Source organism: Monodon monoceros, unplaced genomic scaffold (assembly GCF_005190385.1).
Source record: "Monodon monoceros isolate NGI ecotype Baffin Bay Population unplaced genomic scaffold, NGI_Narwhal_1 Super_Scaffold_22, whole genome shotgun sequence".
NCBI lineage: Eukaryota > Metazoa > Chordata > Mammalia > Artiodactyla > Monodontidae > Monodon > Monodon monoceros.
The window spans coordinates 38,542,187-38,567,570 of NW_021703779.1; the positions used below are offsets into that span (position 1 = coordinate 38,542,187).

The window sequence follows — 25,384 nt, forward strand, 5'->3', positions numbered from 1 at the left end:
GCCGCTCCGCGGCATGTGGGATCTTCCCGAACCGGGGCACGAACCCGTGTGCCCTGCATCAGCAGGTGGACTCTCAACCACTGCGCCACCAGGGAAGCCCTCGTGTCTTTCTTTTAATCACCTAGATCCATCCCTCCTGGCTCTGTGCATTGGTGTTGCCTTCCATCTGTAATGTGCCTATACCTGTGTTACATTTGAGCTTCGCAATGATCCTTTGAGGTAATAAGCATTATTTCTCCCATCTTACAAATGAGAAAACTGAGGCTCAGAGAGATTAGGAGCCAAAGTGAGGCTTTCCATCTCTTGAGCCCAGGTTCTGTGAGTTATATCACATTGTTCCTTATTCTGTGAGCAGAGTTAACTTGTGAACCCCTTTAATAAACTGCTCCAAGATATGACAAAAATCACCTTACCCCAACAGGCTTTGGAGTCCTAAGATGCTACTTTAGCTGTAAGGGCTCCTGTGGACTCCAGCGGTTGGAGGGGAGTGGGTGTGCCTAGGAGTCATATGTGGTACTGTTCACCAGAGTGGCCTCTTCTCTTGTATCCTGAGCCATAGATCTGGTCCCCCACTGGCCTTCAGTGAGCGCTTGACTCCTGAGAAACCCTGAGGCCAGCCCAGTTAGGCTCAGCAGGCTGAAGAAGACGGATGCTATTATTGTGTTTAAATACTAAGGCTAGAGGTCTGGGGCATGGCTTGGAATTGTTGGCTGTATATTCTTTTTCATAAGTGACTTATGTAAACTTAATAATCAAAGTATGATCTAGATAAGAGTATTTTATTTTATGCCATTATACTCTGCCTGGTTTAAAAAAGAAAAAAAGAGGATTTAAAGTAATTTGTATAAGTCAGAGTAGAAGATGAAGAAAGACAATTAGGTAAGGACAGCCAAGTGGTAATGGGCCTGTGTTCATGATAAAAAATTCTTTGTTGATCATAGAAATGAAGTAATACAAAAGGGATTTTTTTTCTCTAAACTATAATTATACATAGGATTTTAAAAGCGGAGAGACTCAAAATGTTTATATATTTTCACTCTAATCTATCAAGTATTCAGTATAAAGATATATAGACATAGCTTGTAAAAAACAGTTGCTAGTAACTTCCATTCTTTTTTTCCTCTCCATTTTTAAAAGACTTCATTTACTTCCTGTGGATCATAGGAAAGCTTAATGACAGAAATTACTCTTAAAGCCTTGTACTGTTTAGAAAGCTAGGTCGGCATTAGCCATTTTCTCTCAAAGGCTCCTTTCTTTTTCCTCTAAACTTTCAGGAGTAAATCTCAGATTTAGTTTCTAGAGAATGAAGTTTCTACTCAGTTGAAGTGACAGCCCACTATATAGCAAAGTCAGGTTAATGATTCAATTTTCCCCTTTCATTTATTTTTTTTTAAATTGTGATAAAATAGACATAAAAGTTACCATCTTAACCATAATTAGTGGACAATTCAGCGACATTAAGTACATTCATATTGTTGTGCTACCATCCACAGAATGCTTTTCATCTTCCTTTCATTCATTTTTAATAGGAAGTAATTCACTACAGAAGGCATTTTCTAGCCATTCATTGAGAACGAGTCTAAAGTCACCCTCCTGCCTTGGACTGGCCTTCACTGGCAGCACAGAAAGGGGATTAGGTCAGACACAAAGCATTTCTCTCACTGAGGCTGTGGAACTTTTCGATCACCTCCTCAAGTGGGGCCCTGGCATTTTGGTTAATGGCAAAAAGAACCCTGTGACTAGAATGAAACATAAAAGCAGCTTCCTCAAGAGAAACTGCTCTAGTCTCTGTGATTACGCAACTCCTAGAGGTTCTGACCTTTCAGGTTAGAATGTAGTTGCCAGTTTGAGGTTCATATCTCCCCCAGGCTCCCCCATCCTTGCTTTCTACTTCCTGCCTCTGTAGCCCCTATTCCCACCTCAGAGCACACACCCAAATACCCCAACCAAAAGGCTTAATCATAAACTTTTGCAGAGTAGCCTTCTAATAGTTGAAACCTTTAAAACCCCCTAATGTCCTATGAATCTGTTACCAAACGCAAGTTCCAGGGCCCAATGCACAGTGAGGCCAAACAAACTGAAACGTCGGAGTTTGGGGCAGAGAAAGATTGATGGCAGGGCCAAACAAGGAGAGTGGTGGCTCATTCTCAAAAATCCTGAACTCCCCAATGGTTTTCGGATAGAAACTTTCATAGGCAAAATTTAGAGTGAGGGCTGCAGGGTGTGTGACTTTCTGCTGATTGGTGGGTGGTGAGGTAACAGGGCGGTGCTCCAGGAATCTCTGTGCTCAGCCTGAAGTTACCATCCTCCACCTGGGTGGGGACCTTAGTTCCTGCAGAAGCACTCAAAGATATTGTTATGTATATTCCTTGAGCAGGAACCAGGACCCTGCTTTCATCGCTGCACTATTGTTTCTTTTTTTTAACATATATATAATTTATTTATTCATTTATTTTATTTTTGGCTGTGCTGGGTCTTTGTTGCTGCATGCGGGCTTTCTCTAGTTGCAGCATGCGGGGGCTACTCTTCGTTGTGGTGTGCAGTCTTCTCATTGTGGTGGCTTCTCTTGTTGCGGAGCATGGGCTCTAGGTGCACAGGCTTCAGTAGTTGTGGCACACAGGCTCAGTAGTTGTGGCTCTCGGGCTCTAGAGCGCAGGCTCAGTATGCACTATTGTTTCTTGACTGCTCCTCCTTTGTTTCTGCATCCCCCTTCCTTCCCTCATTAGCAACTCTTTGAATCTGCCCTTTGGAACTTAGGGAAGGTCTAGGAGGCTGAATGAAGCCTATTTCCTACGAAGTAGAAATGGGGCCATGGAAAGGACTTGTTACAGGGAGGACCCCCACAGGGTCCTACTCAGTTTCAAATCCCATATCTTGTCCATTCTGGGCCTCCTGAAGAAGGGAAGTTCTCTTGTCCCGCTGACCCTGCCAGAAAGTCTTTCCTATCATTGCCCTGTCCTGCCACTTAACAAGATCGATGCTACTATATAGCCTTCTGTCTCAGGTGTGGACTCCAAGCTTTTTCACTTGTGTCAAACTTGATGAACGAATACCTTTTGAAAACCTAGTGGATCTCAGAGTTTTAGGGACAGTTATTCTTACTTTAGAGATAGGAGAAAGTTGTAAGAATGCAAGTATTTGGTTCAAGGTCCTACAGAAGTGAGTGAGAAAGAGACAGAGACAGACAGACAGACGACAGGCAGATGTGAAAGCCTAGTTGATAATTAACCTTAGCAGACACAGAACTTGGAACTGAAGAGAGACAAATAATGGAAATAATGTTGATACTTTATATCTGAACAGTGCAGTATTGTTTTCATAGCACTTCATTTTATTTTTTGCCTTGTGCTTGGGTTTAGTGCAACTAGAAGAAGAAAATTCTAGGTGGAATCACAGAAAATTTGACTGTTAATTATAGTTAAATGTAATCAACACTTTGATCCCAAAAGCTGCTGAACTGGGTCCTTTTCATTTAAAAGACTTTACTCATATCAGGTTTTTCACACAAAGAAAATAATTACCGAACTATTAGTCCATTTGCTTTCATTCCCATAGCTCTCATGTAATTTGTCAGACTCAAACGATACACAGTGAACCTCAGGCTGAGATTTAATTTTGTGTGTTTGCCAAAGTACCCAGTGGCCTAGTTTCCACAGCCATACCCAACAGATAAATGTCTCTGAAAAAAGCATCAGGCTTTAGAGACATGGGAGGAAATCACTACTGGCTCACACTTCCTGACCAGCAGCAGGTGATAAAAGGAAACCCTGAGACACAGACATGGGTGCAGTCACTTGCTAACCTACATAATTATTTGGGCACACACCCAAGAAGTCCTGAGTATCTGTGACTTTCCCCCAATCTGTAGTGTATTAAAAAATACTTTTCTGATGTCCAAATGTTGGGAAGATTGTGCTAAGAATCTTATGGCTGCTGGTCCACCCTCTCTCCCAGTGCAAGCCCTTATCACATCTCTACCATTGTGATCACATGAGCCATCACTGAGGTAACTCCATCCAGTAGAGGGGCAGGGCTGCATCTACCCGGTCACTGGGATACACAAAGTGAATACTCTCAGTTAACAGCCTCTCTGGCAAGAAGTTTGCTTTGCCCTGGACCCTCTCCACCTGCTGTGATGTATTTTTCCTCTATACTGCCCTGTTCCAAGGGGGCAGAGCCCAGACCTGCGACTCAGCACAAAGCACTTGCAGTTTTAGCTAGATGTACAAGTGATTCTGTTGCAGGAAGGGGGACTCCTTCCAGGGCCCGAGAGTGAGCTCTTGTCTAACACTCGGAAATGAATTGTCCAAGGAGACACACATGCTGGCAAAGCAAGAGACTTTATTGGGAAGGGGTGCCTGGGTGGAGAGCAGCAGGGTAAGGGAACCCAGAAGAACTGCTCTGCCACATGGCTCGCAGTCTGGGGTTTTATGGTGATGGGGTTAGTTTCCGGTTGTCTCTGGCCACTCATTCTGACTCAGGGTCCTTCCTGGTGGCGCGTGCATCGCTCAGCCAAGATGGATTCCAGCGAGAAGGATTCTGGGAAGATGGTAGGCCATGTGGACTGGCATTTCCTCTCTCCTTTTGACCTTTCCCGAATTCTTCTAGTTGGTGGTAGCTTGTTAGTTCTGCGTTCCTTACCAGGACCTCCTGCTGTAAGATAACTCATGCAAGTGGTTACTATGGTGCCTGGCCAGGGCAGGCGGTTTCGGTCAATGGTTCCCCTAACAACTTCATTTGATTTCTCCTATTTGACTCAGTATTGTGGGATGATGTACCCTTTTGTTCAGGAGAGGTATGTGTGAGGATTTATTCCCATTTGTAGCATTTGGAAAATATTCTGGTTATTGTAGGTCTTCTTTCTAGCCTATGTTTTCCTGTGTTCTCTCAGGCCCCTACCAGTGCTAGCCAGAATATGAAGAAAGCATGCCTAAGGGAATATTTTCCAAGCAATATTAATCCCAAAAGTGCTTTGCGAAAGAGGAGGTTTGTTGGTCAGATAAATTTTGGAAGTGCTCCATATTCTAATCCTATCTTTGAGAGCCAAGATGTCCATTAGCAAATTAGGAGTCTTATGAGGACCAGCAATTTAAAAAAAAAAAGCTGTTTAACTATAAACCAGGATTCCCCAGATTTATGACCATGGAACTCATCTTCATGTAGCACCCAGAAAGATCAGAGTGAGAAATGCAAACATAGAAAATGGTTTTAGGGATTTAGGTTCCCTAAGAAAGTGAGTCTCCCATCTTTCTCTTCCCTTCACACCTTACACATAGTGCATTCTAGTAAATTTGATGGTAATATTGATTATGGCTATTTTAGAAAAGGTATGCCTGTGAATTGATAAGGAAAAATCAGTGCAAAATTGGCATTCATTCGAAGGTCTTGTCTGAGGCGGGAAAAGAGGGGGTCATTTGTGTAGAAAGAGAGCAGACCCTTTCTGGGGCCTGGGGGAACTAGATGTGATATGAGATGGGCTATAAAAAAGCAAGAATTCCACTCTTCTTTTTATTCCTTCATTTAATAAGCATTTCTTAGAACCTTGGTATTTACAAGGCAATGTAGGAAATGAGGCATAGTCCTTCTCAGGTGTGTTGAGACTAGTCCAGAAGGTAAGACATGTACTTAATTTCGTTTAATACATTGTAGAAAATGGCAAAGTGCCATGGGCAATGAACAAAGTGCTCTTGTGCATCAGAGGAAGCTGAAGTGGTTTCCGACCTAGGCAGCTAGGTGAGATCTTTGGGACCATGTCTCTCTCAGATCAATATTCACTCATGCCTACAACCTCCAGGCCTAGAAGCACATCCTAATAGGCTCTCGATGGAGGATCCAGCTCAGTGGCACTGCAGGTCCAATCTTTCTAACATGGAGACTGAGGCACAGAGGTAGGGGCCGGGGGAGCCTGAACCAAAAGCATGGAGACATGAACTCTGCCTCTGCCAGGTACCAGCTGGGTTTAAACAAATTACACACACACACACACACACACACACACACACACACAGGCATACCTCAGAGATATTGCGGGTTCGGTTCTAGACCACTGCAATAAAGTGAATATCACAATAAAGTGAGCCACACAAATTTGTTTCCCAGTGCATATGAGAGTTATGTTTACACTATACTATAGTCTATTAAGTGTGCAAGAGCATTATGTATTAAAAAAAGTACGTACTTTAATTTAAAAATATTTTTTTGCTAAAAGGTGCTAACCATCATCTGACAACACAGGATTGCCATAAACCTTCAATTTGTAAAAAAAAAAAAATACACAGCATCTGTGAAGTGCAATAAAATGAAGCATAATAAAACAAAGATATGCCTACTGTACATCTACATATATATTAAAAACTTAATACATATATAATGTGGACCTCTGAATATCTTCAAAGACATAGTGAACTTGCTTAATTTATCAAAAGCTGTCCAAATGTACCACCCTGTGATGCATCTCACTTATTATGATCACAAGATTTTACCTTGGAGCAGTGAAAAGCAAGAGAAATCAGACATGGAATCCAGACATAGTAAAATCAAAAATGTAAGGAAGAAGAGTAAAGTAACTAAAAGATTTTTTAAGAAAAAGATTTAAGAGGAAATAAATATTAATGAAGAAAATGGACAACCATAACAGAAATCATCATTTCCTTTAGTCTTTTTTTTTTAAGTTTTAAAAAAAAATTTATTTGGCTGCGCTGTGTCTTAGTTGCGGCATGTGGGCTCCTTTAGTTGCGGCATGTGGGCTCTGTTAGTTGCAGCATGCAGACTGTAGTTCCCTGACCAGGGACTGAACCCGGGCCCCCTGCATTGGGAGTGCAATGTCTTAACCACTGGACCATCAGGGAAGTCCCCATTTCCTTTAGTCTTTTTTGAAGTTTAATAGAGATAAGGACTAAAAAGAAATGGTGTAGGTATTTTTATTTTTACTTTTCTTCATTCAAATAATTTGACAACATGCATAGCTAAATGAATAAGAGGAATTTTATACAAACACTATAATGTGATAAGACCCAAGCTTTAGTGAACATTAGGTTACCTGGGATTTGTTAAAAACATAGATAGCCTGGCCACACACCCCTAATTTAGTAGGCCTGACGGCAGGATCCCCATACCCTGCACCCTGAGTTATTTTGAGGCAACTTCTGCTACAAATCCAGGAATCTTGCAAATGGAAAGGGTAGGATTCCAGAAAAGTTAGTGATACTCGCTCACATTTATATGTTACTCTACAGCAGGGTTTCTCAACCAGGGCACTATTGACTTTTGGAACTGGATAATTCTTTGTTGTAATGGGGCTGTCCTGTGCATTGTAGGATATCTAGCAGCATCCCCCATCCAGTTGTGACAACGCAAACTTTCTCCAGACGTTGCCAAATATAACCTGGGGCGCAAAATCACTCCTGGTTGAGAACCACTACTCTACCGGGACCAAAGCCCCTTCATTCTCACTAGAGAGTGATACTGATCTTTCTAGATCAAATCTGGTAACAGTGAAGAGTACCTTTCCCTAAAAACTCTAGGTCCCCAAAGAAAAAGTTCTCAAAATGGTCTGTGCACCTACCCTCTAATGTCTCAGCTATTCCACTCAAGTACTATACACATCAAACACCAATATCAACTTATGTAGACTTCGGTATAAGACACATTTCCCCCCAGACTCTCTATAGGAGTGTATATCACTCAGAATATCCAAGGGATCTCAATATAGCACTTTACCAACCTCCAGATATAGAGCCTGAAGACAGTGTTATAGGAGGGAAGGGAACAAATGGCAATAAAGGGTTAATGAGTTGTTACAGCTGTGGGCAACTGAGGCTCAATTCCCCCTAGTTCTCCCTGAGGAACTGTGTGGAATGTGCCAAAGAATTGCCCCATGAAGAACAGAGAAGCTGAGATAATTTATCCTTGTCCCTCACTGGCTGGGGTTGCCCTTGTGTCCCATGTTGAATGCTGACCATTGGGCATCTGCTGCAGAGTAAGCTTTAATAATCAGGTGTGAGATGATCCATCCTTAGGATAATCAGTCAAAGTCCAGTGAGATAAGCAAAACTATTAAAGGATTTATTATAGGGATTTGGCCTTACCTAATTGTGGGAGTCTTTGTAAGGCTCTTGTGTTTGCATCTGATGCTGGAGCTTGAAGGGCAGGCAGTCAGGAAGGGAAGATAGATGTGTGATGGAGGAAAGCAAGAACAAGCTGGAACCCACAAGCGTGAGCTGGAGTCCAGGTCAGTCTTTGTTGCCTCTGATCTTGACACTGTGGATGTCTTGCAGAAGCCAGGACCCTTCATCATAGTGCTAAATACATATACCAGGCCTAGAAGTTGTAGAAGCTGAAGGAGGATCCCAGAAGGGTGGAGTAGTTGCAGGCTCAGACGCTATCTCATGCCATGAAAATCAGCAATAATGTGTGTGAACTACAAAATGAGTGGCTGCTTCACTTTTACTCTCTAAATTTCCCATAAGAATCTCTCTTGTGACCCTAACCAGAAATATATAGGAAAGAAAACTCTGGGAAATCCAGTTCAGCCTGAACAAGTTGACACAGTACAAAGCCATCACACCATCTGTTTCCACTATCACTTGCTCAGTGGGTCCACATACAAAGTGGCCATGGCATCAAGGACGGAGACAATGTATGGGCTCAACAATATGACCTTCCACTCACCAAGCCAGATTTGACTTTTGGCTATCATTAGTCATCAGGGAAATGCAAGTCCAAACCACAATGATATACCACTTTGCATCCACCAGGATGACTGGAATCAGAAAGACAGACGATAACAGGTGTCGACAAGGATACGGAGATATCGGAACCTTCATACATTGCTGGTGGGAATGCAAAAGGGTGGCAGCTGCTTTGCAAAATAGTTTGGCAGTTCTTCGAAATGGGGTAGGAGAGAATGGAGAGTGACTTTTAACGAGTAAGGGTTCCTTCTTGGGGTGATGAAAATGTTCTAAAATTAGCTGTGGTGATGGTTTCACAACTCTGTGAATATACTAAAAAGCATTGCATTGTACACTTCAAATGGATGGATTATAGAGTATGTGAATGATATCTTAATAAAGCTGTTAAAAACAGCCGCTCATCCTCACAGTGTAATATTTTCATCTTTTTTCTAACTGCCTAGTTCTCCTGAGTTAATGGCATTTGTGAAAGAGGAAAAATATTTTTTTCAATGCCCTCTCAGTTATCTTTACTTACCCAAGAGCATCCAGAAGAACTCATATTATTTCTATATTAAATGGTTGGTTTGTAATGTCCATATATACCTAGAGTCCCTTGGGAAAGATGGCATAACAATGCATTTGAAACCTTTTATTCTTGATGTTATGGCATTATTTATACCTGAGTGTAATGGTTCTCTTTTTCCAGGGATGAGATTGCACAACTCAAGTGCCCGTTGTTTTAGCTGTACAAGTCCTAAGAGAGGAGACTGAGCATAAGATGAAAATCAGGTCATGAACTTAGGAATGTGCTGCTAGCCCTTGAAGTTGTGTGAGAGGTAGAGGGAGCAGAGGCATGAAAAATGCAAACCATGAGACTGTGCAAATATAATAATAATAAATCCAGACGATGGATGAGTTCCCCAGGGAAATGGATGGGCCAAGGAAGGCTGAGGATCAGACCCCAGGGGAGTCAGTAGATGAGAGAAGAAAGGGTCTTGCAAAGAAGAACAGAGGAACCAGACGGCCACTTGGGAGAACCAATACATTAAGATAGGATATGGGAATTCCCTGGTAGTCCAGTGGTTAGGACTCCGGCACTCTCACTGTGGAGGGCCCAGGTTCAATCCCTGGTCCCTGGGGAACTAAGATCCCACAAGCCTCGTGACATGGCCAAAAAAAAAGAAAAAAAGATAGGATAGATGTTTCCATGTCGATTATGATGGCTTTTTCTGGGTAAAGTAGCACTATGTATAATGATTGAAAAGAGTTTGTCTACCTGCGTAGGCAAAGAGAAAGAAGATGATTTTTTTAACTACTAATACAACACGATATTATTTAATGGGTCTCTTTTTAGATGATTTCTTTATTTAAAGCGTTGTTGTGAACTATAGAAAATAAACCACCAAAAGATTTCTCTTCCAGGCCTGTCACAAAACAGTGGGACTAGAAGGGTGCCAAGGGATTCGTATGGGTTGGGCAGACATGTTCCTAAATCAATGCAGAACATATCTGTTTATTTTCAAGATGATTAAAGAAAAATATTTGGCAGCTTTCCTCCGTGGCCTATGATATTCTTTAATACCACTCATTTCCTTTTTTTTTTTTTATAAATTTATTTATTTATTTTTGGCTGCGTTGGGTCTTCGTTGCTGGACGCGGGCTTTTTCTAGTTGCGGTGAGCGGGGGCTACTCTTCGTTGCGGTGCTCGGTCTTCTCATTGCGGTGGCTTCTCTTGTTGCGGAGCAGGGGTTCTAGGCGCGCGGGCTTCAGTAGTTGTGGCTCGCGGGCTGTAGAGTGCAGGCTCAGTAGTTGTGGCGCATGGGCTTTGTTGCTCCGCGGCATGTGGGGTCTTCCCGGACCAGAGCTCGAACCTGTGTCCCCTGCATTGGCAGGTGGATTATTAACCACTGCTTCACCAGGGAAGTCCCAACATTCATTTCCTTTTGTTTAACTAAACTATAAAAGTACAGAGAGCTGAAATTCTTCAACATGCCAATCGGTGAATGCTACTTGCTGGCTTATCTTATAGGACCAACAATGAAGAATGATGTGGGAGCTACAAACTGTCCTCTCTTTATTTTTGAGCTTTATATAAATGGACTCATACTACATGTATCCTTTGACTTGCTTCTTTCACCAACGTTTTTTTTTTTTTGCCACGCTGCACGGTTTGTGGGATCTTAGTCCCCAACCAGGGATTGAACTTGGGGCCCCGGTAGTGACAGCACTGAGTCCTAACCACTGGACTGCCAGGGAATTCCCGCACCAACATATTTTAAAGATATCAATACATCCATGTTGATTGGTGTTGTTCACAGTTTATTCATTTTCACTGCTCCACAATGCACATTAGTGTGTGTCTTAGTCCGTTTATATAAAGCTCAAAAATAGGCAAAACAAAACAGTGTATCATCTGCGTATGTATACAGGGCAGATGGAAGAAAAGGAAAGGAATGGTAAACACAAAATTCACTACAGTGGCTCCCTCTTGTGCAGAGGGAGCTGGACGTGATGGGGAGAAGCACATGGTGTACTTCTAAATTTCTGGTGATATCACGCTTCTCAAATTGGATGGTGTGCACATGGTTGTTCATTTCTATTATTCCTCTTTAAGCTATCTATTTTTATCATATATGGCATATTTCATAATAAAATGTTAATAACATAAAATAGCTTGCTCAGTAGCATCAGTGTGTTAAGAACGCCCTCCCCCTGCCCTCATTGGGCGGGCATCCAAGAAATAAAAAAAATTAAATTAAAAAAAAAAAACTGTCCTCTCCTGGCAATAGTCTCCCTTTATTATGAACACTGGTAGATTGAAGGTGTGGTTTCTCAAAGGAACTTAAGTATTTGGGGCACAATTCCAGGGACACTGTATCCTACTCGACATCAACTTCTGCTGTGTCAAAGACATTTTAGAGATTAAAGGCCACTTAGTAAGGGTAGGAAGGTTTCATAGTATAGGCACAAAATGGAACTTGACTTTTACCCAAGATTTATTTTAATTTTTATTTTTAAAGAGCAGTAGCCATGTAGAAGTATTCCAGGAGATCTGCCTCACACTCTTAGGTCTTAAAGGCATTTCTTGCTGAGAAGTGATTTAGGATTCCAAAACAGCTGACACTTTTGTGAGAAAACTATAGAATCACATTTAAGATACTGAGAAGGTCTGTTCGGAAGCAGTCCTTACCCAACCAAGAGCCGTCTCTAGGCCCTCCCATTGCCCTACTTTAGAGATTTACACATGCAAAAAGTAGTCTTGAGTTGTTTAGTTTAGACGCAGGGCATGGAGGAAATAAGCCTTCCAGGGGCTTGTGAGAAAGGAAGAGGTACGTGCCTGTTCCCACATACATGCATTTCTTTAGCAAATTTAGATTTTTCTGTGGAATAAAAGTAGAGAAGCCAGGGCTTCCCTGGTAGTGCAGTGGTTAAGAATCTGCCTGCCAATGCAGGGGACACGGGCTTGAGCCCTGTTCCAGGAAGATCCCACATGCCGCGGAGCAGCTAAGCCCGTGCGCCACAACTACTGAGCCTGCGCTCTAGAGCCTGCAAGCCACAACTACTGAGCTGGTTCGCCTAGAGCCCGTGCTCCTCAACAAGAGAAGCCACCAAAGTGAGAAGCCCACGCACCTCAACGAAGAGTAGCCCCTGCTCGCCGCAACTAGAGAAAGCCCACGCAGCAACAAAGACCCAACGTAGCCCAAAAAAAAGAGTAGAAAAACCAAAAACTGCTAAGAGTGAAACACTCATGAAACCCTTTTATCAACTTGGTGCCTCTGTCAACAGGATAAAAATTAACGTCATGGTGGGCCTTTATGATCTTCTTTTAAAATATTCCATGGCTCCCATTTCTAAAAATGATTGCCAGGCTAGACCCTTCTCTTTCCCTGAACTCTTCACCTCTCCTGCCACCTCTCTTTGTTTATCAAAGCTCAGATCATGGGGTCTTTAGGACTTTGTGTGAAATCATATTCTGGTTGGTATCACCCCGTGAAGAAGTTCATTGGGAATGTGGGACACATTTTGTTGAATTTTATTTATAGTACTTAATGTCCCCAGATGATTAAGCATATTGAAGGGTTTTTTTAAACAAGTTTTTTCAAAGCAAAGATCAGTTTGGTATGAGACTATTACTTGAACATAAGGAACATATAGATTTTTCCCCATTTCAATTAAGGGAAGAATTATAACAAGAACCAACTGTTCTGAAGGCTGCCCGTGATCTATTACTTAACCCAGTGTCTCTCCTCTCCATAGTTATTTTTGTGTCTGCCTGTTTTTCTCAGAACATGCTTCTGCATTTTCCAAAGTTGACCCTGTTACCCCAGAGCTTCTTAGTTTCCTTGTTTATTCCTTAGAAACATAAAAGATGTGTGGAAGACTGATAAGTTTCATATTTCAAAGTTCTCTTTCTTTTAATCAGGAAGTTTAAGATGTCTCTAGGACAAAACTATCTCAACATTCCATCAACCATATAGGAAGCTGGAAATCTCAAGGTTTATAAGCAAGGGTTTGGGGAGCAGGAAATTTCTGTCCTACTGTTTTCTAGCTAATATCCCTGGGCTTTAGTTTCCTCATTTATAAAATGGGAATATTAATAGCTCTTGCCTCCAGAGGGTTGGGGTGAGCATTACATGAGATAACGCACATGAAGAGCTTAGGCCAGTACCAGGCATGGAAAAAGATCTCAATAAATGTTAGTAATAATGGCGGTGATGGTGGTAGTGATGATGATAAAGGATCTGGAGTCTTAAAAAGTTATATTGGAGCACTGCAGCATAGCATTTTCAGATAAGAAATCAGGTCACATAATCTGCCAAGGTTATTTGAATTTGCTACTGTGGAAGGGAAAATTACTTCTTTGTCACTTAATATCTGCCATATATTCTTACTCAGTTGGAGTGTGTGTGTATGAATGTGCGCACACGAATACAAATGCTCTTATGTCTCATGTCCCTGCCTTGATGGTCAGGAGTTTTGCTTTAGCCCTTTTTTTAAAATCCAGCTCTTAATATTGTTCAGTGCACACAGTAGCCTTTCTACAAATATTGAATATGTTTCTATTTGATAAAATCAAAATCTTGTGCAAAATTGTATTAATAGACAATGTTTTCACCTTATGAAGGTTTACAAGATGTTTTAAAGAAAAAGGAATTAAATTAGGAAATAAAGGGAATTCCCTGGCAGTCCAGTGGTTAGGACTCTGTGCTTCCACTGCAGAGGGTACAGGTTCATTCCCTGGTCGGAGAGCTAAGATCCTGCAAGCTGTGCGGTGCGACCAAAAAAAAAAGAAGGAAATAAAGTCTTAGAAACTATCTAGACATGCTCTCTTTTCCTAAGGATTCACCCTCCCCTCACAGTAGCACAGCGCCTGTCACACAACTGAAATGAAGTAAATGGCAGCTAATAATTAGCTGTCTTTGTGTTGGAGGTTTTGGTACCAAGCAATAGAAACCAACTCAGGCTCACAAGAGAGGATTTACTGAAAGGATATCAGAGGGCCCACAAAATCAATGGGAGGCTAAAGGGCCACACTTGAGAATGGGCAGAGACCAGGGAAACTCTAGCAATTTAGGGGCAGGAACCACAACCATGGTCTTTACAGCAGGAAGCATCTGCTCAGCGTGCTGCCATGGGGAGGGAGAACCCAGAGTCAACTTTCTTCTGTGCTTGGGTGACCCATTGCAGGGTCAGAGTCCTCTGAGAGTGTGTGATTGGCCAAACTCACATCACAGACTCACAGCCTGGCCGAGGCGAGAGAAAGAATCTAACCCATCACCTTCTGGAATGGGAGATGGTACCCAGGACTGTCCTTTCTACACATCTATTCACAGAGGAGAAGATTCAGTTTCCCAAGAAGAAACCAAAGTGCTTACTAGGAAAGGGGAACAGATGCTGGACAACCCAAAATGGCAAATGCCCATTATTCCACATTTCTAATATTTTGATTCTTGACTTTGGGCATGGTCCATAGTCTAGTCAGTCTTTATTTAGCCTGTGTGAACCTTAAGACATAGTTTGAGATATTCCACTTTGTTATTCCAGTCCTGTATGTGGTCCAGAGACAGTCCTCCATGTCGTCATCCTGCTCTCATCTGAGTGGGAACATACTTTCAAAGAGATTAGATAAGAACTCAGGAGCTGAGAATATTGTGGCATCAATGTGAGATACCGGGATGAGCTACCTTTATTTATTTATTTGTTTGTTTGTTTGTTTATTCTATGTAAGTAGAAACAAGTTCAAGGCTATTATTTCCTGTAAGTTAAAAACGGGTAATATAACACCAGGGAAATCTTGCTAATCTAATTGAAATTTGGGGCCTGTATAGGTCAAATATATTTACTGTCCATCAAAGGTGATGTTTTTGACACAGTAGAGGATCCTGTTTCCTTGAAAATGGCTCGTAGGCTGGTTGGTTTGGGATTTTTTGAATGTCATCCTAATTTAAGGTATTATCCTTTGCTTTTAAATGTTACAGGGGAGAACTTATCCATTTCGGGGTGCCTTCCCTCCAGTGTGGAATCCCATTGCCTATCTGGATTACAACAATCTGTGGCGGACAATGGATAACATGGGAAAGGAGGTAAAGTGTGTGTGCAGCTTGCACATGACCTGTTACTGAAATATCAACAGCAAATGTTTAGTATCCATCCTTCCACAGTGCAGGGAACATTGCTCTGGACGTTGATGCATATCATTTCCAGTGTACCCAACAACTCTGCCAAGCTGGTAGTATTTCTGCTTTACAAATGAAGAAAATCAGTGCCGAGGGGTTACATAATTTCCCCAAGACCACACAACAAGGGACAGAATTCAAACCCACATTTCTCTGATGCTAATGTGTGTGCCTGTGTTTTCAACCTATGCCACTGAGAATTTATGTGACATATTTTTGCCGGGAGTCCTACTTATAGTGATCTTATCCATATGTTATGCCACTTGAGATAGTAAAGGAGAGAAGGATTCGTTTCCCCAAAGCTTTAAAATGGGTGTTAGCTTTCAATAATAATTATGATGTTGACCATCATAATTACATATTAATTTATACATATATATATATGCATTATTATTATTATTTTGGCAACAGCATTAAGGCATAGAATCCAAAGAGCTATCCATCCCAAACCCACCACTATCTATACATAGAATTCTATGCCAATCACACAGTCCAACATAGACAGAGAAACCAGTTTTCAGAGGTTTTCCTGAGGGCCTCTTGGCAGGGCAGTGGGCAGTAACCATCAGACCTAAATGTGGGCCCTTCTTTCTCTGCAGATTCCAGCTGATGCACCGTGGGAGGCACCACATGCAGAGGAATGGGATAAGATGACCATGAAAGATCTCATCGAAAAAATCTGCTGGACAAAGTAACCTTGACTATTTAAAACATTTTTTTTAATCTTCCCTTCAGATCGTTCCTATCCTATCTTGAACTGCAGTGTTTTTCTTCATAAGTTATAGGAAAAAAGTTAAGAGGAAACTTAATGACCTTTCCATCAGTAGCAACTTTGGGGGCCCTTTAGACACTCAGAGCAGGATTGAACATAAAATGTATCTAAAACATAAGAAGAAAAGTAGGTGAAGGAAGCTGAACTTTTTTTTTTTAATGAAACGGTTGTGTGCTTTGCAATAAAAGAAGTAATTGTGTTTTCAGATAATATAGAGGTCAGCTACAGAAGCAATTTGGAAAGATATTAAAGTAATTTAATATAAATATAGAAGAACTGGAGGGAAGCTAGTCTATATTAATGAAAAATATAAACGATATGTTTTCACTGAGAATCTGTGTTATTAGCTGAGTTACTTACAGATCATTCAGCCAGCATTTTGGGGCTGCTATGTGAAAGCACAGTATGAAGCACTGAGGAATGGTGGTGAACTTGTTAGGCATGGCCCCTAACCTCACGGAGTTGATATATTTTTAGCAGGAGAGACTGTCATTATACACATATTACATAATTCTAGGAGAGACTGAAACTGGGAACCTGACCTGTCTGATGGCAAAGGAGAGATTGCTTGTTGAAGCAATCTTTAAACAGAAACCAAGGAGTTAGTACATCAACTAAGAATGAGCCACAGAGGATGGGAAGGGACAGGGAAGGATGGATGGTGTCGGGGCAAGGAATCTTCCAGGAATGTGCCCTAATGGACGTGGAAAACAGGAAAGATAGATGGTGTGAGAGGATGGTATCTTCCATGAATGAGCCATAATAGATGGGGGGAGACAGGAAGGGTGGATGCTATGGGAATTAAGAGCCTTCATGGAAGGTGCCATAGGGGATGGGGGAAGACAGGAAGGGTGTTTAGCGTGGGGATGTGTTATCTTGCAGGAGGAGTAACAGTGGATGGGGGAGTTAGGAAGAGTGGATGGTGTGCAGAGGTGGTATATGCCAGGAATGATCTAGTAGTTGAGGGAAACAAGAAAATGGATGTTGTGAGGGGATGGTATCTTTCAGGAATGAGCCACAGTGGATGGAAGGAGACAGGAAAGATGGATGGTGTGTGCAGATGGTATCTTCCAAGAATGAGCCAGTTGATGGGAAAGAAAGGAAGAGTGGATGGTGTGAGGTGATGGTATCTTCAGGAATGAGCAACAGTGGATGGGGAGATAGGAGGGTAGACGGGTCGGATTGTATCTTCCAGGAATGAGCTATAGTGCATGAGGGGAGACAGAAAGGATGTATAGTGCAGTAGGATGATATCTTCCAGGAGTGAGCCATTAACCATGGAGGGGGACCGGAAGGGTGGATAGTGTGTGGGGTTGGTACATTCAGGAATAAACCATATTGTATGCAGGTGTCAGGAACAGTGGATGATGTGGCAGAATGGTTTCTTCTGAGAGTGAGCCACTGTTGACAGGGGAAACAGGAAAGATGGATGGTGTGGGAAGATGGTATGTGCCAGGAATGAGCCATAGTGCATGGGTAGAGACAGGAAGGATAGATGGTGTGGTGGGATGGTGTCTTCCAGGATAAGCCACAGTAGATGGGGGAGGGTGTGTGGTGTGGGGATAGTATCTTTGGGGAATGTACCAGTTGGTGGAGGATATAAGAGATATATTATGTGAGATGATGGTATCTTTCAGGAATGAGTCACAGAGGATGGGGGGAGAGAGGAAAGAGGGATGGTATGTGTAGATGGTATCTTCCAAGAATAAGTCAGTTGATGGAGGAGACAGGAAGAGTGGATGCTGTGGGGAGATGATATCTTCCACGAATAAAGTCAGCTGATGGGTGAGACAGGAAGAGTATGGTGTGAGGGGATGGTATCATCAAGGAATGAGCAACAGTGGATGGTGGAGAAAGTAAGGATGGATGATGTGAATGATGATATCTTTCTGGAATGAGCCACAGTGGATGGGCATAGATGGAGAAAGGTGGATGATGTGACAGAATGGTATCTTCCAGAAATAAGCCATAGTGCATAAGGGAGACAGTAAGGATGGTTTATTTGGTGGGATGGTGTCACCAGGAATGAACCACAGTGCATGGGGGAAAGGGAAAGGATGGACAGTGTGGTGGTATGGTATCTTCCAGGAATGAGCCAGTTGATGGGAGAGAAAGGAGGAGTGGGTGGTGTGAGAGGATGGTGTCTTCCAGGAATAAGCCACAGTGCATGGAGGGAGACATGAAAGATGGATGGTTTGGTGGAATGATATCTTCCAGGAAAGAGCCATAGTGCAAGGGGAGAGAAAGGAAGGATGGATCCTGTGGGGGATGTTATTGTTACCAAGTCCAAGCTCTTCTTTGCTTGCCACACGACAGGCCAATGAATCGGAGACGAGATGTTGAGGCAAGGAATATGACTTTATTCAGAAAGTCGGCAGACCGAGAAGATGGCAGACTAGTGTCTCTGAAAAACCATCTTCTCGGAGCCTGGATGCCAGTTTCTTTTATAGAATCAGAGAGGGAGAGGCGGTGAGGAAGTAAAGTAAAAGGGCCATCAGTCTTGCAAAACATCTCCTGGAATGGCCAGCCTCTGTGAGGGGTTGTGTTAGTTTCTTCTTTCTGGCAGCCATCCACAGGTGGGCGGGGTCAGATGGCCTCCCTGTGAGCTGAACAGCAGAGGGGCAGGGTTCCCTGAGGCAGGCCATTATGTGTGATTAGAATAACAAAAGCAACGAAAAGCAAAGCTTAAAGTCAAAGAAACAGGTCCAACGTAGAGTCCGATTTAGCTCTACCCTGTTACATTACATTCCAGGATTGACCCATAGTTGATGGTGGGGACAGGATGAGTGTATGGTATCTATCAAGAATGAGCCACTGTGGATGTGGGAGACAGAAAAGATGGATGGTGTGGGAGGATGGTTGTTCTAGGAGTGAGACATAGAGGATGGGGGTTGGGGAGGAAGGGTGCATGGTGTGGAGGAATGGTATATTCCAGGAATGAGCCAGAGTGTAGGGGGAGATGGTAAGGATGGATGAGATAGGGGGATTTATGTTCCTGGAATGAGATGCAATTAATGGGAGCAGACAGCAAGGGTAGATGGTGTGGGAAGATGTTGTCTTCCAGTAATGAGTCAGTTTTGGGGAGAGACTAGAAGTTTCCATGGTATCTTCTAGCAATGAAGGAGAGTGAGTTGGGAGGGGTGGGGGCAGGGGCCCACAGGAAAGCTAGATGGTTTGAGGGGAGGGTATCTTTCAGGAATGAGCTACAGTGACTGTAGGGGGAAACAGGAAGGGTGGATGAGGTGGGGGCAAGGTATCTTCTAGAACTGAGACAAGTATTGGGGGAGATAGGAATGATGTGTGGTGTGAGAGACTCCATCTTCCAAGAATGAGCCACAGTGGATTGTGGTTCTATGGGAAAATATATGGTGTGGGAGGATGGTATCTTCCAGGAATGAACCACAGTGGATAGGGGAAGACAGTAAGGGGGTAGATGGTGTGAGGAGATGGTATATGCCAGGATTAAACCATAGTGGATGGTGGGTTACAGGAAGGATGGATGGTGTGGGAAGATGGTATCTACCAGGAATGTCCGACTGTGGATGTGGGAAACAGAAAAGATGGATGGTGTGGGAGGATGGTATGTTCCAGGCGTCAGCCATAGTTGATGGGGGGCACAAAAAGGTGGATGGTGTGAGAACATGGTATCTTCCAGGTATGAGCCATTGTGAATGGGAACGACAGGAAAAGTGAATGCTGTAAGTGGATGGTGTCATCCAGGAATGAGCGACAGTGACTGGGGTGGGGGGAGAGGAAGGGTGGATGATGTGGGAGCATGGTATCTTCCAGGAATGAGACAAGTGATGGGGGAAGACAGGAATGATGGATGGTGTGAGATGCCATCTTCCAGGAATGAGTCACAGTAGATGGCAGTAGACAGGAAAAAGTGCATGGTGTGGGAGGATGGTATCTTCCAGGAATGAACCACAGTGAGTGGGGGAGATAGGATGTGTGTGGTTGGATGGGAATTTCCAGGAATGAGCCATAGTGGATTGGGGGGGAGGGATACAGGAAGGGTGCATGGTATAGGGGAATGGTATGTTCTAGGAGTCAACCATAGTTGTAGGGAGGAGACAAAAAGGGTGGATGATGTGGAAATATGGTATCTTCCAGGTATGAGCTACTGTGGATGGGGGAAACAGGAAAGATGGGAATAGTATCTTGCAGGAATACAGCAGTTGATGGGGATATCAACAGCAGTTGATGGGGATAGGAAGAGTAAATATAGTAAGGGAATGATGTTTTCCTCGAATGCACCAAGTAGGTAGGGTGAGATGGGTGGGGGGATGGTATCTTCTAGGAATGAACCAGGTACCATCCAGGAATGAACTGCAGTGATTGACGGTAGACAGGTGGGTGCATGGTGGGTGGGGAGAATGGTATCTTCCAGGAATGAATCAGGGTAATGGGGAAGTGAGAGTGTCAACAGGAAAGTTAGATGGTGTGGTTACATGATGTGATAGTATCTTCCAGGAACGAGTCACTGTGGACGGGGAGACAGGAAAGATGGATGGTGTGGGGGAATGGTATCTTCCAGGAATATCGGTTAATCGGAGGGAGTCAGGAAGGATGGATGGTGAGGTGAATGTTTTCTTCCAGTGATAAACCACTGTTGGGAGAGGCAGAGTAGATGGTATCTACTGGAATGAGCCAGTTGATGGGTGGAGACAGGACATGTAGTTGTGCGGTGAATTATATGTTCCAGGAATGAGTTACAGTGTATGGGGTGAAAGAGGAAGAATGGATGGTATAGGATGTTGGTATCTTCTAGGAGAGAGCCACAGTGATGGGGGGGCAAGATACCATGTCCCCACATCTTCCACCATGCTTGTCTCCCCTCACAGTCACTGTAGCTCATTCCTGGATGATACCATCTCCTCATACTCTTCCTGTCTTCCCCCATCTACTATGGCTCATTCCTGGAAGATACCATTCCCCCCACCCATCCACCTTTCTGTCTCCCCCTACCTGCTGTGACTAATTCCAGGAAGATACCACGTCCTCACACCATCCACTATTCCTTTCTCCCCCATCAACTGGCTCATTCCTGGAAGATACCATACTAACATACAATGAATGCTCCTGTCTCCCCCCTTTCTACTGTGATTCATTCCTGGACCACACCATCCCCTCTTCCTTTCCCTCCCCCCCGATCACTGTGGCTCATTCCAGGAAGATACCATTCACCACATCTTCCAGGAATGAGCCACAGTGGGTAGGGGAAGAGGGGAAGGATGGATGATGTGGGGGGATGGTATGCCTAGGATTAAACCATAGTGTATGGAAAGGATAGGAAGAGTGGATGGCATGGGGGGATGGTATCTTCCAGGAATCAGTGACTGTAGATGGGGAAGACAGGAAAGATGGATGATGTTTGGATGGTATGTGCCTGGAATGAGCCATAGTATGTGGGGGGGAGACTGGAAGAGTGATGGTGTGAGGAGATGGTGTGGTCCAGGAATGAACCATAGTAAAATGGGGGGAAACAGAAGGGTTGATTATATGTTGAGATGATATCTTTCAAGAATGAGCTAGTTGATGGGAGAGACAGGAATAGTGGATGGAGTGAGGATATGGTATCTCCCAGGAATTAACCACAGTGCATGAGGGGAGACAGGAATGATGAGTGGTGTGTGTTTGTGGGGGAAGGGTGGCATCTTCCAGGAATGCACCAGTTATGTGTGTGGGGGGGGTGTGTACAGGAAGATTAGATGGTATGGTTGTGTGAGGAGATGGTATCTTCCAGGAATGAGCCACAATGATGGGGGATATAGCAGGAGTAATATAGTGAGGGAACCGGTATCTTCCAAGATGAGATACAGTGGTTAGGAGGAGACAGGAAGCCATTGGAGTGATGGCATCTTCCAGGAAGGAACCACAGCGCTTGGTGGGGGAATGCTACAGGAAGAGTGGATGGTGTGAAAAGGTGGTATCATGAGGCATGAACCACAGTGATTGTGAGAGGAGACAGGTAGGGTGAATGTTCTGGGTGCAAGGTATCAGGAAGGGATGAGCCATACTGGATGGGCTGTACACACGATAGATGAGTGATGTGGGGGATGGTATCTTTCAGGAATGAGCCACTGTGGATGGGGGTGGGGGACAGGCTGGTGCATGCTGGGTGTGAAGAATGGTATCTTCCAGGAATGAATCACAGTGTATGGGGGATACAGGAAAGATGGATGATGTAGGAGGATGGTATCTTTTAGGAATGACCTGCAATTAATGGTGGGGGACTGTCAGGAAGGATAGATGGTGAGGGGGATGCTTTCCTCCAATGATGTATCAGTTATTGAGAGAGACAGGAAGAGTGAATGGTATCTTAAAGGAATGAGCCAATTGATGGGGGATACAGGACTGAAGGATGGATGGTGTTGGGGGATCATATATCTTCCACAAATGAGCACACTGGATGAGTGGAGATCGGACATGTGGGTATGGGGAGGATATATGTTCCAGAAATGAGTCATAATGAATTGGATAAAACAGGACCAATAGATGGTGTGGGGTGTTGGTATCTCACAGGGGTGAGCCACAGTGATGGGGGAAGACAGGAAAGATGGATGATGTAGTGAATGGTATCTTTCAGGAATAAGCCATAGTGGATGGAGGAGACAGGAGATAGGGTTAGTGGCGGGGATGATGTTCCAGTAGCGAGCCTTAGTAGATGGGGAGAAATAAGGAAGGGGAGGGATGGTTTCTTTCAGGAATGAATCCTGAATGATGGGATGGATGGAAGCATAAATGGTTGAGGCATGATATTTTCCAGTTATTAGCCACAGATAATGGCGGGAAATGTGAAGGTTGGATAGTGTGGGAAATGCTCCCCCACCCCAGTATAGGGAACAGGGAACAGCTTCTGAAGGCCCTGAGATGGGGAGATTGACACGTTTTAGCAATGAATGGAGAGTATACCTGGATCATAAAGATGCCATGAGGAAGTGATGGGATGAGAGTTTGGAGAACTTGTTGACAGGCTGATGGTGCAAGATATATTGGCCATATTCAAGACTTTTGACTTTTACTGTGAATGTCACTGAAGGATTTTAAGCAGAGTGGGGTTTTATTTGTTTGTTTGTTTTTTAAGTTTTGGACTGTTAAAACACTTAATTGGCTGTAATGTAGAGAAGGATCATGAGGGCCCAGGAGCAGCCACCATTGTTTTAAGCCAGGTGAGGGACAGTGGTAGCCTGGACCAGGGTGGGAGCAGGCGGGGTGTTAAGGAGAGAAAGTTTGTTCAAATAAATGCAGACAATATCCTTAATGAACTCTGACAAGCATATTAACCCTTTAGATTGCATTGGGATTAGCATGTTTGGACTAACCCATAATTTCCTAAAAGTAAGGGAAAAGTTTATTTTCCCCAAGAGTTAAAATCTGCATTCCTTCAGAAATTGAGTCCATGAGTTGTTTTTTTTCAAAAGCAATAGAACTGTTTTCCAGCCATGCTAAATTGTGTTTTAAAAAGGTAATGTCCTGTGAAGCATGTACGTATTTACTCCTAACTTCCGCTCTTGTTCTGTGACCAGGACTGCTAGGCAGTTTGCATCTCTCTTTGTGAATATCAATGTGACCTCTGAACCCCACGAGGTGTCTGCCCTATGGTTCTTGTGGTATGTGAAGCAGTGTGGAGGCACCACTCGGATATTCTCCATTACCAATGGGGGCCAGGTATGGAGTGTCCATTCTCACACTAAACTTCATTTGTGATTTTGCCCTCATCGAGTGAAGTACCTTAATACTTGCTTCTATATTTTGAAACATGAGTGAATTTGAAACATGGATTTTTGAAACGATCTCCAAAAAACTTTTCTGAAAACAAAATTTCTCATTTCCTTTTCTTGTTCCTGAAAATAAGTTCACAACTAAAGAATGTTTCATTTTGAATTAATTAGGTTTGAGGAATTCAGTTCCTTCCTTTTGGAAGTAGGTAAAATTAGACTATTTATGTAGGAGGAGCTAAATTACTAAAATCAACTTATTTCCAAAAATTTCTAGTACTTGTAAAATTGTACTTCAAGTCATCTCTGTTCCAGACATGAGGCTTTTTTGTCCCATTCTGTGTCTCGGAGTTATTATTTTATGTTAACTGTTATAGAATGGAAGTGACTATTCTTTCTTCTAATTCAAGTGATTTATTGGTTACTCTTTCAATAGTAAATTCTACATTTTGGCTTCTAAATTTTTGCTGCCCACTAGCATTTGCCCAGCTTCCATACTACTGCCATTACTGATGAATGAACTCATTTGACTCACTGGCTGGACACACAGCAAACCAGTGGTGAAACCAGAATCTTAATTCCCTGATTTTCCAGATTCTGAGATTCTTTGTTTCAAGGCTATCCTTTATCGGAAGAAAATGGATATCTCTTTTCTAGGAATGTTATGCCTCGATGGGCTAAGGTTTAATTAGGATCAGTTTACTTCTAACTTATGTTCTGTTTCATAGTGTGAGGTGTAGAGTCCTTGTCAACTGAGTGAAATGTTCCTTTCCTTGGGAGATCTCCAGAAGTCCCCAAGTTGTTCTTGTGGTCCCAAGAGTTATTGCCCATTTGACCCTTAGCTTTAGCAAACTTAAGGCAGTTGCATTTTTTAAGTGTCTTTACACTTAGAAATCCCACATTACTCTTTTTAACCTATATTTTACTTTCTGAGATATCATGACTCGTATTTTATATTTACATCCCTCATTCAGGGAGGCCAAGATACTTCTAGGCAAACTCCACATGACCTTTTGGAAGGCACAGTTCACATTATGAATCTCAGACCATTATCACAGTATCTTTACAAAGAACTTAGACTTATCCTTTAATAGTTTAGTTCCAGAAATACTAGACGCGAAGGAGTGGATAGTGAACACAAATGGAAATAGTTCATGGTCTTTCCACTATACTAACATTCAAAGTAACTCTTGGAAAACAGAAGTCACATCATAAATTAAATGGTCCCAGTTTTGTGAGGAAGGATGGATCATGAATTTAGGGCTAAACTGCTTTGGGAATATTTTTATAAAGAACTGTGGTTGTGTCATTAGAACAATAGCCAGTTATTCAAGTGTAAGAATCATTCTGTGGCTGCTGACACAGGCTTTCTGGAAGGTGATTGTCAAATGTTGGGCTGTTCTTCAGTCTACCTACATGTATTTGTAACCATTCAAAGAATCTTCTACAGCAGGCTAAAGACATTCCCCCTGGTTCTTATAAAATGCACTGTATTAAGGACTGACCTTAGATTAAGCTGGAAGCATGACCATGGTGAGTGTA

General features: G+C 42.9%; 1 protein-coding gene across 1 annotated transcript in view; it reads left to right on the top strand.

Annotated features, from left to right (window-relative positions):
• The window catches only part of MAOA (monoamine oxidase A), a 73,124-nt gene that overhangs the window by 32,196 nt on the left and 15,544 nt on the right, over nucleotides 1-25,384 (top strand). Inside the window, exons 4-6 of the mRNA XM_029240493.1 lie at nucleotides 15,152-15,256; nucleotides 15,949-16,040; nucleotides 23,651-23,792. Of these exons, the coding sequence (XP_029096326.1) occupies nucleotides 15,152-15,256; nucleotides 15,949-16,040; nucleotides 23,651-23,792 (339 nt within the window). The remainder of the gene's footprint in view (nucleotides 1-15,151; nucleotides 15,257-15,948; nucleotides 16,041-23,650; nucleotides 23,793-25,384) is intronic.